At 41.4% G+C, this 18,260-nt stretch overlaps 1 protein-coding gene across 2 annotated transcripts in view; it reads left to right on the top strand.

The window, feature by feature from the left end:
- FRMD3 (FERM domain containing 3) overlaps nt 1-18,260 on the top strand; it is a 298,912-nt gene that overhangs the window by 146,201 nt on the left and 134,451 nt on the right. Inside the window, exon 2 of one of the 2 annotated variants that reach the window (XM_037797263.1) lies at nt 3,663-3,767. In XM_037797263.1, coding sequence (XP_037653191.1) covers nt 3,663-3,767 — 105 coding nt within the window. Of the gene's footprint in view, nt 1-3,662; nt 3,768-18,260 lie in introns of those variants that run through there. The other variant, XM_037797264.1, reaches the window with a different exon arrangement.

Genomic DNA, 18,260 nt, shown 5'->3' with positions numbered 1-18,260 from the left:
TTAGTTGGCAGCAGTTCCAGGGTGAGCCAGGGCTCCCCACACCTGGAACTTCAGCCACAAATATGCCAGAAACCAACAGACCATGGACCTCACCTTGACTGGCGCTGGTTTAGATATTTATACGCAACACATCAATGGTTTTGAACCTACTAGGAAATTGCAATTCTACTCATGTTATTTTACTACACGAATCGTAAAAGATATGAATTTTCAGTGCACCACACATTGTGAGGATCAATACTGGGACACTAATTTAAATGTGTGTAATTAAAAGATTCTTCCGTCAACCCTGGCAGTGCTTTTCTGAGACTCAGTAACCTCATTTAGAAATGGCATCAAAAGTCTTTACTTAAGGTACTTTCTTGGGGCACAGACCGTAAAAACCTACTGACCCCATGTAAGGTCTTGCTCAGGCATTTGTATCTTATCTTTTTCCCATGTATAGAACTCTGTTGTGATTAATAAAACACAGTTTATTTAAAAGCTTGAATTTATTTTGTTTGATTTCTTCCCCCACTCAGTGGGTACTGAAAGTACAACTATTTGTGGGAGAATCAACAAAATTTCAACATTAAAAAGGAGTCCTTAAACTTGAAATATTTGATAACTCCTTGTCCACATGGACCTTGAAGGGTGTAAGTTGGCTAAATCCACGGTGTTTGAGGAATTATCGATACAAGGATCCTACTGCCTTGCCCAAGGCTCTCTGTGCGTGTTCTTCAGTCCAGATGGTTTGTGGGAAACTCTTCCCTTTGTTCCCAGACCCCAGGTTTTCTATGAGAGAAAAGCAATTACTCATTTATTCATTCATGAACACCCAGTGTGCCAGGCACTGGGATAGGCTGCAGCAGAGGAGGGGGGTGGAAGGTTCTGGTAAATTCACCAGAGTTCTAGGAGTAAGGGGAGGACAGAACCTGTTCATGTTCAGATGCCCTCCCCTGAAGTGAGGGGTCTGTCCTCATGCGCAGACCCCTGAGTGAACTTTTCTAACACTTGCTACTGGGCTCGTGTGGCCTTGCTTTTTGGGGTCAGAATTGGGCTTAGTCCACATAAATGGTACTGATAGGAAATTAACATGGCCCAAGAACATCACCCAAATTTCCAGTCAGGGGTGGAGCAGAGTGGAATGTGGGGGCCATAAGCTGTCTTCCTTGGCCTGAAGCAGTGAGACATGGAATATCTTGGGATGCAGAGGCCGGCTGGGCAGTCTGCACAGGAGAGGGACAGAGCTGCCAGAGTGACAGCCTTTAACAAAGGCAGTGAATGGCAGATGTGTACTTGAGGTTGAAAAGGACTCTGATTTTTCCATCTGAGTTGAGGGCTAGACACTTCTCAAGGAAAAATGGGCCTTTTCTCTAGTGACCTGTGGAATCTGGTGAGAAATTTTGCACTTTCCAATGTTGGTAAAATTCCCCTGGACCGGTACTTCTCAAACTTTAATGTGCATATGAATTACCTGAGAAGGGATCTTGCTAAAATGCAGATTTGGTTCAGTGGGTCTGGGGAGGTGCCTGAGATATCGTGTTTCTAACAAGCTCCCTCTCAGGGGTTGCTGGGGCTGCTGGGATGTTGCTCCTCGATACTGCTGGTCTGAGGGGCATACTTGGAGTAGCAAAGACCTGTGACCTGTCCTACTTTTTAGAAGGCACGCTTGCATACTCCAGAAACCACTTGGTCTGCAGTGTCATTTTCTTCTAAGGGTTTTAGATAGATTCCTTAGACTTAAGGAGATGTTGCCAGAGAGTACATGTTGGTTGTTGTGTTTAATCATTTAAAAATCTTTGTTATGCTTTTGATAAAAACTTCAATGCAAAATGATAGCAGTAGCTGTCCTGTGCAATCAACATCTGCTCAATCCCACATCATTCTAACGTTTTGCCTTGACCCCCATACCTCGTGTACATTGTACATAGTAGTGGTAGTTTGCCATAGTAAATCTAACGCAGAGAGCTTTGCAGTCCAACCATAATATGAGGAACTCATGTGTTAAATTTGGTGATTTGATCATGCAGCAGCCTTTTAAAGATGAGTGGATTATAAAGAAAATCTGTAAAAGGAACTAAATCCATTGATTTTATTCTGAGCTGTGGGTTCTGCTGTCATCAGGAGTAGCTTGTCATTTGAACCTCCTGCTTAAAAACAATTACAGGATTTAAAAACAAATTCCATTTTGATAGTTTGTCCCTTTTGAGCTCGATCAGGTGGTTTCTTTTAGAAAGGAAGTAAAGACTCAAAGTTCATTCACTGTTAAACTTGGAAGTGATTTCTGGAAAATTGGAACTTCATATCACAACATGTGCTTACAAATGCAGTCCTTGTTCAATGCAATGCATCTCAGGCCAGCAAGCGACTTTCCTTTCAGCTTCCTGAGCTGACAGCAGTGGTTTTTAATGAAAAAGTAATCAAATGGGCCTTCCAAAATTATTTTTAATGGATGGGAAGAGAGGGTCACTTAATGCATCCAATTTCTTCATTTATTTTATAGGTCACATTTCATCCCTAAAATATTCCATGGGTCTGTCAGCAACTTTGATTGAATCAGTTATTAATCTTATCAAATATCCTGATGAGGGCTTGGAAGTGTCTTCGTGATTAAAGAGGGTTTTGTAGTAATGGTATTTATCTTAATCAGATTTGGTTTATACATTGCTCACTCAGAACTTTAGAAGCAGAAGTAATCAAACCATCTGACAAATATTCTGGTCTAACCATCTCATTTTACTGATGGGCAAACAGTCAGGGAGTTTGCCCGAGATCACATAGGCCTGTCTTTGAATCCCAGTCCTGGGATCTTCCAGTCTTCCCCAGATTCCCTCCTGCGTGGATTCTCCTACAATGTTTTTCTGCATTAACTTGTGGATGTGATTTGGTGGCTTTGAAATCTGAGGAAGCAGATTTTCCACCATTCCTAATGGGGGTTTGGGGTGTTTAGATACCATTCATTGCCTTGCCACACCAACTAGACTTTGCCTCCTGTTAGAGTAGCCACGGATGGCAACGTGTAGTGTTAGGAGCCCAGATTCTAGAGTCAGACGGCCTGGCTCAAATCCTGTCTTCATCTTTATAAGTTGTGTGATTTTGGGAAAGTTACTTAACCTACGTGTGTTTCAAATTCCTCACATATAAAATGGGAACCTTCCCCATAGGATGACTGTGAGTTCTGAATGAGTTAATACCTACAAAACGATTAGAACAAGCAACCTGGCACATTATACATGTTGTATGAGTGTTTGCTTTTATTTTTAGGGCATTGTTTTGCAAACTGTGGGTTTTGACCAGTTAATGAGTTGTGAGATTGGTGTTCTGAGTTATGAATAGCATTTTGAAAAACCAAATGGCAGGCATGTAATAGAAGAAAGTGGAACATATCCGAGTGCATTGCATCTATATATTACTGTTTTATGTTTCTTTGGTTCCTTTTCTGGTATTCCTTTGGCTTTTCGTGTGTGTACGTTAGTATGTGTGTGAGTGTGTGTGTGTGATGGAGCACAATGTATAATGTGCTTCTCACTGTTGAAAGAGTTTGGAAGCTGCTGCTCCAGGGACTGGAGTGAGCAAATCCGTTTTTCTAAGCACTGACCCATCGGGGCAAATGAGGCATGTTTTAGTCATGAATGCATAAGGTGAGCTCTGGCTGAGACCTAAATATGCTTCCTTTGCAGAGGGAAACCAAAGGGCAGTTTCTCATTGACCACATCTGCAACTACTATAGCTTGCTGGAGAAGGACTACTTTGGCATTCGCTACGTGGACCCAGAGAAGCAGCGGGTAAGATTTGACCTCTGTTTTGGGGGTAGAGGTACTGGCTGTGGGGCACCCTCTGAGTTCCTCTCAGAGCCCCCACCATGCATTCACGTTTGCATTGATTGCTGAACTTCCCTTCTCTATTTGAAACCAACTGGCCCAGTGGGTGTGTGAGTGGACTGGGTGGGGAGGAGAAGGGAGAATTTATCATTGGGCCTTTTCCAGAAAGCCACTCCCAACTGGTTGGAAGACAGAGAATGTTCCTGCACCTTTTGATCCCAGTGTTTGCCAAAGCTACTCAAACAGTGCTCATATAAAATCTCATTATGGGAGAAAATTGCCCTTCTCTCCCATATTAAAAAAGCTTGATAGGTGAAGGGTCAAGTCACTTTGGAAGCTGCTGACTAAATTTGATGGCCTCCATTGGAATCCTATTCCTGGACTCACCTACCCTTTCTGCTGTCCGTTCTCATGTAAGAGTGAGCTGGAGTGTCCTGCCGTTTGAGCTGGTAGACCAGCCCTAGTGTGTTCACACATATGGTGCTTTGACAATGATGTCCATCTGTCCCTCACATCCAGAAGGCCCCTGGGACTCTCCATTCCTATTCCTGCAACCCTGGGTACCAACTTTGAGTACCAGCTCTGGGCCAGGGAGCCCTGGATCTTTTTTGGTCTCTGCTTCTCACCCGGTCGCGCTGTCAAGTAGGGCATTGTATGAAGGCGTCTGCTGAGGTGACCAAGGACAGGAGGGCAGCTCCTTTCTGCCTTCTTTAATCTGCTCTCATCCTCGCTAGCGTCCCTGGTCCTCTTGCTGCTCCCTGTCCTCTCCCCATAACCTATCTGGTTCTTCATTTAGTATTTGTTGTCTCCATGCCATGAGGAGTTGCACACACTGGGGATTTTTGTAAAGGAGAACGGTGTTTAAGGAATAGACCGGATTTTCTTTTTTTTTTTAATTCAATTTTATTGTGATATATTCACATACCATACGGTCATCCGAAGTGTACAATCAGTTGTTCACAATACCATCATATAGTTGTGCACTCATCACCCCAATCTATTTTTTGAACATTTTCCTTGTACCAGAAAAAGTAAAAATAAGAATAAAAAATAAAAGTAAAAAAGAACACCAAAATCATCCCCTCCTCCCACCCTATTTTTCATTTAGTTTTTGTCCCCATTTTTCTACTCATCCATCCATACACTGGATAAAGGGAGTGTGATCCACAGGGTTTTCACAATCACACTGTCACCCCTTGTAAGCTACATTGTTATACAATCGTCTTTAAGAGTCAAGGCTACTGGGTTGCAGTTTGATAGTTTCAGGTGTTTACTTTTAGCTATTCCAACACACTAGAACCTAAAAAAGTGTTCTCTATATAGTGCATAAGAATGTCCACGAGAGTGACCTCTCGACTCCATTTGAAATCTCTCTGCCACCGAAACTTTGTTTTGTTTCATTTTGCTTTCCCCTTTTGGTCAAGAAGATGTTCTCAATCCCATGATGTCAGGTCCAGATTCTTCCCCGGGAGTCATATCCCATGTTGCCAGGGAGATATACACCCCTGGGAGTCAGGTCCCATGTAGGGAGGATGAATTTTCTTTTGAAACAAAGAGAATCTTACTTAGCTCTTGGAGTTCTATATAGGACCCAAGCTCCTATAAGGGGTAAAATGAAGTGTCTTAGAGGAGGGAGCATTTTTTTTTTTTCTAGTAGCATTTGAAGAAACTCTTTAAGCCTTTCCCTCAGTGAGAGGAAGGCAGCAGGGCAGTGGTGAGGATTTAGGCTGACGTGATGACAGGGAGGGGATTGGTTTGATATTTACTGCTGTGCAACAGTGGTTTGTTACACCTTGCCCTGCATCCAAATCACCTTAGGTTCTTGCTAAAAATGCTTGGTGTGGCCCTCTTCCAGGCCTCCTAACTCAGAATCCCCAAGGCTAGAGCCCATGAACATGTATTTTTAAGACATTTCTTTTCTAATTTTGATGCAGCCCTTCCAGCTTTGGTCTTGAGACTGGTTTGGGGGATCATGGCTTAAAGACATTCATAGACATAACTTCTTAGGTCCTATGAAGATATTGTCTGAAGAGAGAGAATGGCTCAGAGAGGTTTTTGCTGCCCAAGTTCCCACAATTAATAAGTGATGGAGTGAGCTCTGGAGTTCAGGATCATGGTTCAGAGTCACCATGGGCCAAACAGAGCCTGTGCTACATTAGTCACCTACCCACCCCTGAGCACATGTTATTTATGTGCAAAAGTCTACTCTGAAGTCCGAACAGCCAACCTGCAGAAATAATACCACCTATCATTAGTTGAACATCTACCAAGTTTCACTTGATTTCTGGTCTTCATAAAATCCCTGCAGGGAAAGAGGGAACTAGGGGAGGAGAGGGTCAGTGACTTATTAAGGCCACATGGCTGGGAATTGTTTGAGGTGAGACTTGAACCCACACTCTTTCCACAGTACCTTTCTGTCTCCCCAGTGAAAACTGAAACATAGTCGATATGAGGGGTCTGCAAAATTTTTCTGCAAAGGAGAAAATTTCATATTTAAGATATGAAATATTTTCAGCTTTGCAGAGCATATAGTCTGTAACAATTACTCAACTCTTTTGTTCTGGTTGAAGGCAGCTGTAGACAATATGTAAATTAGCAGGTGCAATGTTTTACCGTAAAACTTTGTTTACAAAAAATAGGTCATGGGTCAGATTTGGCCTATGAATCCCGGCCAAGACAATAGTTGGAAACTGTTCTGTTTAAATGCATAAGCCTTTTTCATTCGTCTTAATCCTCACATTGGGGAGATATTGGAGGAAATGTTAAGAGAGGTTTTTAGAATTGGAATCAGGGGTATCTGTATGAAACTGATGTTTTATTATCTGCCTACAGATAGATAGACAGAGAAATAGGTATAGATGTGTGTGCATGCATGGGTTAGTATGCATGGCATATTTCCATTTTCTGTCCACTGAGAGGGCCTAGGAGCAGTGATACTGTAGTAGCAATGAGTATATCTGGTACCCAGCTTTGGTGTCTAAATACCTTCCTCCAATAAAAGGAAAAAGGGGTCTTTGCAGAAATAGTTGATTCTAGGGCCAGGATAGGGAAATCATAAGGTAAGCCTGGAGCATCTTGTGGTCACAGAAAGTAAGGAAATGCCCCCAAATCAGAAGGATGGGGACACTAGAAAAGATGCAGTGCCAACCTGAAAGAGCCATCAATGGCCAGAGCCGTAACAACTGGAGCAACAAAAATAAATGACGGTAGTATTGGATTATAATCCATAGAATAATATAACTACTCATGAGTCCATACTGATATACAAAAATAATTTAATAAATAAATAAAAGGGGGAGGAGCAGCAGCTCTTCCTTCAGAATTCTAATTAGTAAATGTAGAGGGATAACGGAAATAGAAAACTACCCTTAAAACACGACAGTAATGATTGTTGCAGGCAATTGGACTTAGCATCCATCAGTGAATGCTAAAATCAGTGGGCAGAAGTTTGAGGAGAAATAGTATATTTGCATTGTCTCAAAGTATTCCTTCTCCTATGATAGTTCTTAATTACAGAGGTGTCTCAGTTTGCCAGGGCTGCTATGACAAATATCACAAACTGGTTGACTTAATAAGGGGAATTTATTGTCTCACAGTTTTGGAGGCTTGAAGTCCAGCATCAGGGTCTTGACAGGCCGGGCTTTCTCCCAGGGTCTGTAGTGTTCTGGTGCTGGCTTGCCACCACCCTTGGGGTTCCTCCAACACATGGCAATCTGCCTCATTCTGTGGTCTCCTACTTCTGGCTTCTGCTAACTGTGTCTGAATTTCCTCTGCTTGTACGGACTCCAGCCATATGGATTAAGGCCCATGCTGATTCAATTTGGCCTCATCTAAATAGTACCTACAAAGATCCTGTTCGCAATTGGGTCCACACCTTAACTAATACTAACATCCTCAAAGGTCCTATTTACAAACAGTTTGCACCCATGGAAACACGGATTAACACTTGTGGAGTACATGATTCAATCCCAAACAAAAGGAAAACATATCTTTACAGTGGAGAAACCTGGAAGACACCACTTTAATCAAGAGGTCAAGGTTAACATCACCGGTGAAAAGGCATCAGCATTATGTATACCCCCTGATATGGTGCAATGGGAAGGGCATATTGCCTCTTGCCGGAAATGTGTAACCTCAGAAAAATCTTGAGAAAATTTCAGACAAACCTAAAGTGTGGGACAGTCTACAAAATAACTTACCAGTACCCTTCAAAAGTGTGAAGGTCAGGGAAGACGAGAAAAGAACAAGGAACTTTCTCAGATTGGAGAGACATGTCAACTAAATGCAATGTGGGCTCCCAGACTGGATTCTGGAATAGAAAAAAGGACATTAGTAGGAAAACTGGTGAAATCCAAATAAAGCCTGTAGTTTAGTTAATAGTATTATGCTGATATTGGTTTCTTAATTATGGTAATTGCACTATGGTTATACAAGATGTTAACATTACGGGAAGCTGGGTGATAGGTGTACTGTATTATTTTTGCAACTTTTCTATAGGGCTAAAGTTTTATTTTTAAAAAGTTGAAAGAAAAGTCTTTAGTTGAATGTATTTCCCTGTTTTATAAATTCGACTTGGTTTAGCTTAATTTTTCATGTCCAGAGTTGAGAGGTAGTTTACAGGAAAAAGTGGAGGTCACCCAGAGAATAAAACCATCTCATCTGATTGAATACTGTAATTTTTTTTCTTCTGCATCATGAAGATGTTACAGCCTTTTAATTTTGAGGATACATTGTGGGTTAAGCTTCCATAGGGGCTGCAAAGTAGTTGCTGCACAAAAACTGCCCAGACTTTAGACTGAGAAAGGTATGAATTAAAAAAACCACTTCTGCTTATTAGTCACCTGTATGATCTTGGTCAAGTTATTTGGCCTCTTTGACTCTCTTTCCTGATTGCTAAAATAGATGAAAATACTTACCTGTAGATAAGGCATGTAAATACTTAGCACATGGAATATATTGAATACATAGTATGTGTTATTTTTTTAATTTATTATTATGATGATTATCATGCATTTTCTAGGTGAGGGAGTTACCTGAGGAAATATAGCTTCTAAAACCTATAAATGTTTATAAGAACTTCTTTTAAAGGCAGGTTGACCACTATTGTGATCTTTGGGGTGAGAAGGTAGAAAGTGAGCCATGGAAGATTTGAAAAATAGGCTCAATGGCACAAATGGTATGCGATTTTAAGACAGAGTTTAATTGACCAACATTTGTTCTTTTTTACCAGCTCTTGTACTTTCCCTCAATGGAAAATAAAACTGATGAATTACTTGGATAGAAAGCAAGGGAGAAAATTAAGTTAGTTATAGAAGCTAAAGTAGAATTTACCTCTGCTGTGGGGGCTGGTGGTTTGCCTACAGCCCTCCACAACTTGATTTGCGGCAAACCATTGTGGAATATTAAATATTTAGCACTATTACATTTGGAACACCATATGTCTGACAAGATGTTTCATGCCCAATATGCTCAGAAAGTGGTGAGGAATGAGTCAGTAAATGGTGACTGTTTTTTGCTATTTTAATGGCATTGGTCCAAAATTTCCATTATTTTTTTATTTGACATAGAGAGGGACAAATTGAATATTGGTCAATTAAAAATCCCCTTGAGTTTCCACACATCCATCCTCTGAGGAACTCATATAACCTTAATTGCCTCCCTAAGGTAGAGAAAAGGTGAGTGGTATCCTCTTCATTTTTCTAATAAAGAAAAGCCAAGACTATAAGTTCAGAGTCTTATAAGAAATAATGTCCAGTATTTTTTCTTAAATCCAGCATATTTGTTTTTTTAATTCATTTTAGTGAGATATATTCACATACCATGCAGTCATACAAAACAAAGCGTACATTCAGTTGTTTACAGTACCATTATATAGTTGTGTATTCATCACCAAAATTAATTTTTGGCATTTTCATGACCACACACACAAAAATAATAAGAATGAAAATTAAAGTGAAAAAGAACAATTAAAGTAAAAAAGAACACTAGGTGCCTTTTTTTTTTTTTCTTTTTTTTCCCCCATTTTTCTACTTATCCATCCACAAACTGGACAAAGGGGAGTATGGTCCATATGGCTTTCCCAATCCCATTGTCACCCATCATAAGCTACATTTTTATACAATCGTTTACAAGATTCATGGGTTCTGGGTTGTAGTTTGATAGTTTCAGGTATTTATTGCTAGCTCTTCCAATTCATTAGAACCTAAAAAGGGTTGTCTGAAGTGTGCGTAAGAGTGCCCACCAGAGTGTCCTCTCGGCTCCTTTTGGAATCTCTCTGCCACTGAAGCTTATTTCATTTCCTTTCACATCCCCCTTTTGGTCAAGAAGATGTTCTCCATCCCACGATGCCAGGTCTACATTCCTCCCTGGGAGTCGTATTCCACGTTGCCAGGGAGATTTACACTCCTGGGTGTCAGATACCATGTAGGGGGGAGGGCAGTGATTTCACCTTTCAAGTTGGCTTAGCTAGAGAGAGAGGGCCACATCTGAGCAACAAAGAGGCATTCGGGAGGAGGCTCTTAGGCACAACCATAGGGAGGCCTAGCCTCTCCTTTGCAGCAACCGTCTTCCCAAGGGTAAAACCTATGGTAGAGGGCTCAGCCCATCAAACCACCAGTCCCCTACAGCATATTTGTTTTGCCACTTCTTCCCAGGTATTTGGGCAACTTCCCTTTGGAAAGATGAATTTTTAAAACAGTTAGATGGATTTCGTTAGTTTCTTTGGTTATGATTTGAGATGCCCATGTCCCCTATCCTGGATTTTCCATTGGTTGTCCAGTTCCTTCTTTCCCCACCCAGCTTGGGAAGTCACCACCAGTGTCTTAGAACTGAGAAAATCCCTACCCCAGCCCATCCAGAGGAGGAAACTATACCAGGACTTGGTTCTAGATGGTTGGTTTACGCTCTGGAGGGAGGTTGAACCCAGTGCTTTGCGTTCTAACTTCCCTAGTTCCAAGCATCTGTTTAACCCATTTACATCAGTATCGCCAACTTTTCTTACTTAAGAATTGTTCTGACTCCCATACACAGAGACAGTGAAAGCACTTTGGAAATCCATACCTCTGGGGTAGCCTGTAGATAGCCTCGTGATAAGACATTGTGTCTGTGGCCACCAGAAAACAGAGGGATTAATATCATTTCTGATAGGAGGCTGAGCCGGAAAATCCTGTCCACAAGGGCCCACAGAACCCAGATGTCTCCCAAAATATAATCATTGCCCTGAGGCTTTAAGGTAGGTAGTCATAAAGAATCAGTGATGCTATCAGTAAGTTTTATTAAAAATGGGGAAAGACCTTTTCTGTGTTAGAGCAATTTGCTTTCTCTAGAGTTACCTCTGGGGAGGACCTGGGATAGAATAAAAACAGGCCCTGTGATTTGAGGTTTCTCTCTGGGATGGCTCTAGGGGTGGTGGCAGGAAGCCGAGTAGCGTTATATCTGACCAGCTGCTCTTGACATTGAAATGCTACTTCCTGCTCCTGGGGAAAATTGCTCACAGATGCTTACAACTAGGAACGAGACTTGTACCTAAGATTTAGGGCAGCCCTGTGCAGAAGAGAAGCATTGACCTGCTGCCACAGTTCACTGCTCGTGAATTTGTCTGCTTAATGATTCCTGCTTTATGTATCAGGAGGTTTTAAAATTCAGGACTGCTTGGGGGTGTGTGTCCATGTGTGGTGTGTACATGTGTGGGATGTACAAGTGGCTTGGCTTCATGGGAAAGGTTTTTGGATGCATGGATATCGAGGAAGGCAGCGCTATAATAACAGCTTAAAAAGTGGATTTATTGCCCAGTGGTTCAATCATGGTCTGAGGTATTAACACTGACATATTTGAGGAAGTTGTCAGGTTCCTTCAGCAGGAAGCAGAACTTGGAGTTTAACTAAAAAGATGGTCTCATAATTAACTCTGTCTACACCCGATGTCTTCTCCTAGGAAGGGAGAGGGATGCCTGATAAAAGAAAGGTTGCAATCTGGAAGTTACTTAGTAAACTGGGATTTCATCATTCCAGGGAGAAACAAACACATGAATTAGTTATCTTGTTTGGGCCAACAGGCAAACCTAAGAATAAGTGGGGCTGGGGAAATGACCCATATCCAAGACAGGACGCTCTTACTCTCTCGGTGGAGAGCCTGGGCTGGGTTCACATGGGGACAGGAATTAATTAGGGAGCTATGGTTTAAGGGCGATCGTTAGAGAGAGACACCCTTTCTGGAGGCTTCCACAGGCCAGAACATCAGAGCTGACTGAAGACCAGCAGGTTTGGAACTTACAGAAGAACTTTAAAGACAACTTTTTTGTTGAGCTGGGAGGAAGACTAGAATGTAACTATAGTGTGTAACTGAAGTAGACTTTTATTTCTTTCTCATTCATATTCCAGCAGATTTCTTTTAAGGTTCAATTGTAATTGTGTGTTATGTGTATGGATGGCAGTCATGAGGAGTGAGTGTTCTAATTATCTGTTGCTTTGTAGCAAACCTCCCTGAAGCTTAGACACTTAAAACAACAACTGTTTTATTATATCTCAGGAACTTGGGCAGGGCTTAGCTGGGTGATTCTTCTGCACCACGTGGAGTTCCTGGGATGGCTCAGTGTATCTAGCTGGTGGCTGCGCTGGTCTGAAGGCTGCAAGACATCATCACTGAAATGCCTGATGCCTCGGTGGGACTGGAGGGAATGCAGGGCTGGAAGTCTGCTCTCCCTCTGCACATAGTTTCAGGGTCTTCCCTGATGGCCTCTCTAGCAGGGTATTTGGACTTCAGGGGTCCATGTCACAGTGGAGTCATATACTAAAAGAGTTTACAGGCAGCAGAGCAGGTTTTGAGGGAGAGGTGGTAAGTTTTGGACATGGTGAGTATGGGATGCCTGTGAGATGTCGAGGTGGAGATGTTTAGTGTACTGTTGAAAATAAGAGTCTGAATCCAAGTAAAGAGGGTTTAGGTCAGAGATGGAGGTTTGGAGGCAATGAGACCTTTACTACTAAAAAGCCCTGGAAATAGAGTACAGAATGAAAGAAGAATTTGAAAGCTAAGGAGCATCCAGAAGGAGAAATCCACAGAGGAGACTGACAAGGAACAGAGGAGAAAGGAAAGAATGACAGAGAACCATTCTGGAAGCAAGGGAAGATGTAGATTTGATAAGAGGGAATGGGCTGCAGTTTTAAACATCAAGGAGGGAAGATTGGGGGACATTATTGATCAGGAGCTAAGACCTTTGACACTAGGAATATGGTGTCAAATCTTGTCCCAACTCCTTACTGGTTGTTCAACTTCACAGCTTCCTTAACCCCTCTGTACCTCAATTTCTTCATCTGTGAAATAGGAATACTGAAAGTAGCCATGCCTTAGGGTTGCTGTTTAAATGAGTTAATCCACATGATCGTATAGGTAACAGATCTTTTTTAGTATTGCATGCTTTAAAAACTTTTGCAAAGGTCCCTGGGTCTGGCAACTAGGAGATTTTTGACCTTAGAATGGTTTAATGACAGTATTGTTATAAATTTCTATGGCGTGAAAGCAAATGCTACACAATGATAAATCCCATTGTAAGAAGCTTGAAGGGATCCCATAATTTCCCTTATAATTGCTATTTAGTACCTTAGTGTGCTTTAAAATAATCAATCATAAATATTTGTATGACCTATTCTATTTTCTGGCGACAACTGTTTTTTGCTTTAAGTATACATGAAGGATTTCTAGAGTGTAGAGCAGGGGCTGGCATGCAGGGGTCTGGGCAGCCTGCCACCTCTTTTTGTAAATCAAGTTTTATGGGAACACAGCCCCTCCTCTCTATTTGCATATTGTCTGTGGCTGCTTTCCTGCTCCAGTGGCAGAGCTGAGTTGTGACTGAGCCTAAAATATTCACTCCCTGGTTCTTTACAGATAGAACTTACCAACCCTTGGTTAGAGAATATTGAAATCCCAGGGAAGGGGATGGATGTTACTGAATGGATGCTTATGCCTTTTTAGACTTTCTGCCCCCTCTTCTAATTCATACAGTGTTTCTTGTCCTGATTCATACTTCTATTTTTCCCATCCCTGAAACCTTAAAACGCAAAGCAGTTATGGCTAAAGGAGATACACACACACGCGCGCGCACACACACACACCCCCCCACATTGAAGCAGTGCAGATTTTTACATAGACCTGCTTCCAAATAGACCATAACTTTTGAGCGCACTTGATCTGCAGACTGTTGGTGTTGCGGTTGTGTTGTAGATTTTGTTGAAACTCGAGTGGAAACCATTGTTTCTGGTAGCTAAGTGACCATGGTCTAGCGTAACTTTGCTTTCCAGAACACGGTTAAGGTCGCATTCACCCAGATGGCATTCTCCCCCCTCCCCACAAAAAGGCCCAAAGTTCTGAAAATAGTATACATTGGCCATATAAGGCAGGGTCTGAGCAACCCTGGGGCTTTGTCCAGTTAGGATGTGAGAATCAGGCCATGTTTTCAGGTCTGTGACGAAAAGTGGTCAGGTTTTGGATTCAGTTACTATTGAGAGGAGAAATGATCTCCTTCAATGAGGTGCTTGCATTCTTTTTAAAAGCCCCATTGGTTATTTAACCCATTTTTCTGGGTTACGAATGTCTGTGGTTCAGGGCACCAGGAAAAAAATGAAAAAAATGACAGGGAGTTGAGTAATTTATTCTGTAATCAGGGGCTGAATCAATTTCAATGGAAGCCAAACATTTGAAGATAACTAAGTGTTGTATTGTTTACTTTGGGAAGCATTTTTTTTTTCTTTTTTGTCTCAGCAGCTACCAAATTAAAAATCAATTTACTTAGTCACAAATCACCACTCTACACACCCACATTTTTTCCCCCAATACAAGCCAAAATTAGAATGTGGGGAAGAAATGCACCATTTCTATGATGGAGAAGAGAAAAACGATCTTGTTTGACTCATTAAGGTTGGGCCTAGCAAAGTTAAGAAAGAAATGTTTGCTGGACATGTCCTCATCCTTCGGGTTCATAGTGTGTTGAATGATAGAATGCAAGAATTCTTGGAGGTCCTCTAATTTGCCCTCCCCCCCACCCCCTCCAAGTATATGAATAAGCAAATCAGAGCCTAGAGGGTTTAGGAGGCTCTCCGCTTTTCACTCACTTTGTATGACTTCTTCCTACTCATTCTCTTTTCCTTCAAGCTGCTCTCAATCAAAATAAATTTGCTCTAAGGGAGAGCTTGAAGTGTGGTCAGGCTAGATTGCACAACACTGAAAATCCTCTAAAACTGGGATCTCTCATTGGGGTTTTGCCGGCTACCAGGGTCCAAGCTTTGGGCAAAAGGAATAACCTCCAAGGGAAGAACTGTAAGCATCATGGAGGGCAGGTTTTGGTGGAGAATAGGGAGGCTGTCTTAGGTCCATTTCTTTGAAGCAGACCCTGAAATTAAAACTGCAACATAAGCAATTGATTAGGAAGTGTTCCCAGGAAATGGCTTGTAATGCACTGGGGGATTGAGACAGGGAAAAGAGTTAGGCCAAGCAAGTGTGTGGTATCAGGCAGAGTTTCACAGAGATTAACGTGGAATCAGTCCCATGGCAGTGGTGGTGGTGGTGGTGGGGGCTCTGGAATCAGTGTGGGTCATGCCTCAGAGTTTTCCCAGTGGAAGGGTGAGGGAGCAGAGATATTTATATTCCCATCCACATCTGTCAATCATTAGTCAAGAGATGCCCTGGCAGAAGGGGTGGTATGGGGGGAGGGGAGGGCTAAGTTTTTTAAGAATCAGTGACTGAGTCTTTGCTTCCTTGGCATTTTGAATTTTTTTCTCAGCAAAAGTGGAGGAAATGAAAGTTTCTGCTATGATAAACCAGCCACAAATTCACATATTTTGTTGGCAGTCTTACCTTTCTGCCTCTCTTAGGGAACATCAGTTTCCAGTAAGAAAACAGGCTTCAAAAAAAAATCAAAATAACTTATACTACGTGTAGCAATTGAAAAGAAAATAACAATGCAATAAATATTCTAAGCTTTGTATCTAATTACCAAGCACACCATATTATGGCTATTATTTTTTCACACAGGTGTGATCTGTTTTTACATCCAGGAATAGCAAGAGTTGTTGGCATGGCCAGACTCATCTTCATTGGCCCATTTGTTTCTTCTGTAACAACTCTAAAAGAAACAATGGGAAAAAAAAAAGAAGTTAAAAAGAAGGAGGAGATAGAAGAAGAGGAGGAAGTGAGAGGGGAAGGGCTAACAGCTGATACTACATCTATCCAGATAAATAATCTCTTCATGGAGAGCAGAAGGGAAAGTGCAGTGGGACTTGGGGCAGGAAGAGATTGACCGAGATGGGCTCACATTGCACCAAATGGAGTCGGTCTTGGTGAGTGTAAGACGATGGTGGCAGCTGGTGTTTACTGAGCTTTCTGTATGCACCAAGCTTTGTCCTATGGGCTTCTTAATGAATTAACGCATTTGAACCTCTTGATGATGAAATTGAGGACCTTGCTCGAGGTCACAAGCTAGTGTCAGGTGAGGCTTCAAATCCAGGCAGGGTGGCTCCTGGATGGGATACGGAGTTAAGTCTGGCACTCCATTGGATTTCTTATCTGCCTGTAATGTGTAAAATTCTTCCTCTTGGGTCTAAATTACATGTAATCAACATGCATTCTCTGAATGGAGCTTGACTTTGTTTCTTTTAGTTAACTTGATTTTTAACTGTTTATGTAATGCACAAATATATGTAAAAAAAAAAGTTAAAGTTAAAATATCGCAGATAAAACTGAAATTTCTTTGCCCACTCCCTGATATCAGTTTAGTGTGTACAGATTTAAAATTTTTTTTAGATGCTTATATGTGTTCTTTAAAAATATATGGTAGTGTTTTGAGCTTTAATTATCATTTTTTTAAAGAAAACATATTAATTATATCATAGCATAATTCAAGGTTCTAAAACTTTCTGGGTTTATGGCTCCTTTATTATCTTAATTTTTTCATGATGCCCCTAGGCTAAAAGAAATACCTTATTCCATATAATAATAGTTAGATCCTAACAACTTAATAAGTATTTATTTCCTAACTTAGTAGCCATTTAAAAACCAATACACATAAATTGCAAGAAAATATTATTTTAATTTCATTCTTAGGTAAGCATAGTCTCTTGCTAATGGGATATGAGTGCCTGTTGGACAGCACACATTTCTCAAACCTGGGAATCAGCTCGGACTGCACCACACTCATTAGTGTGGTACTTGTTTTTCAGCACAGCAACCACTGGAAATCAAGCTTCACAAATATGACACTGAAAGGAAGATAGCACAATCTCATGTTGGAACTGTGAACTACTTTGAGCTTGAGCTTTGCACAGGAGCTGACAGATGCCTTTCCCCAGCCCTTCAGAGCACAACTTGGAAACTAACTGCAGCCAGAGATACACATTTTGCTGTTCGCTTTTTTTTAATCCCACGATGTGTCTTAGTGATTTAATCATGTCACACATGAAGTGCTATCTCATTTAAAACACTGTTGCCCAATCATCTAAAATGTGAAGAGACCACAGTTCATTTAACCATTTTCCTGATGATGGCCACTGAAGTTTTTTGCAGTTTGCCAAACTTGCTGAAATGTGATATACCAGAAATGGATTGGCTTTTACAATGGGGATTTATTAGTTCACAAATTTACAGTTGTAAGGCCATGAAAATGTCCCAGTTAAGGTATCAATAGGATGATACCTTCACTGAAGAAAGGCTGATGGCATCTGAGGTTCCCTGTCATAGAGGAAGGCACATGCCTGGAATCTGCTGGTCCTCTCCAAGGTTTAGCTTCTGGTTTTAATGGCTTTCTCCAAAATGTCTCTGGGCTTCTGTCTTAGCTTCTCTCTTAGCTTCTCCTGGGGGCAAACTCTGGATTACATATCTTAGCTTCTCTGACCTTTCTTTCCATGAGCTCCCTTAAAGGATTCCAGTAAAGGATTAAGACCCACCTTGAATGGGCAGGGTCACATCTCCATGGAAACAACATAATAAAAAGGTCCCACCCACAATAGGTCTGTCCCCACAAGATTGGATTGAAAGAACATGGCTTTTCTGGGGTACAAATGGATTCAAACCAACACAATGTTATTTCTGATATTTTGTAGTTTATATAATATTGTGAGGAAAATCCTTATGATGTGCCTCCTTGTTTGTATGGTGAATTAGAGAATAAAGGAATTGCTGGGCCATAGGCCAGTCAGGTTTTTAAAATTTTGATAAATACTAACAAATTGAGAATGATCCTCTTTGAAGAATCGATTTCCTATAATTCCTTGGAGCGGCTGGCTTATTTTTCTTAGACAACTATTCTTTCCACATGGTCCTATCTTGACTGTCCCACCAGGAAAGAATAGTTGTCCAGGAAAAGGATGTAGTGATATCACTGTAGATGTAGGTAACCAAGATACGCAGTGCCTGCAGGGCAGCGATAGGTTGTGGGTACACAGAGAGGAGGAGGGTGGGAGGCCCTGATCAGAA

This window comes from Choloepus didactylus, chromosome 10 (assembly GCF_015220235.1).
Source record: "Choloepus didactylus isolate mChoDid1 chromosome 10, mChoDid1.pri, whole genome shotgun sequence".
Lineage (NCBI taxonomy): Eukaryota > Metazoa > Chordata > Mammalia > Pilosa > Megalonychidae > Choloepus > Choloepus didactylus.
The sequence above is the reverse complement of the archived record's forward strand: the minus strand, read 5'-3'. Positions and strand labels throughout refer to the sequence as shown.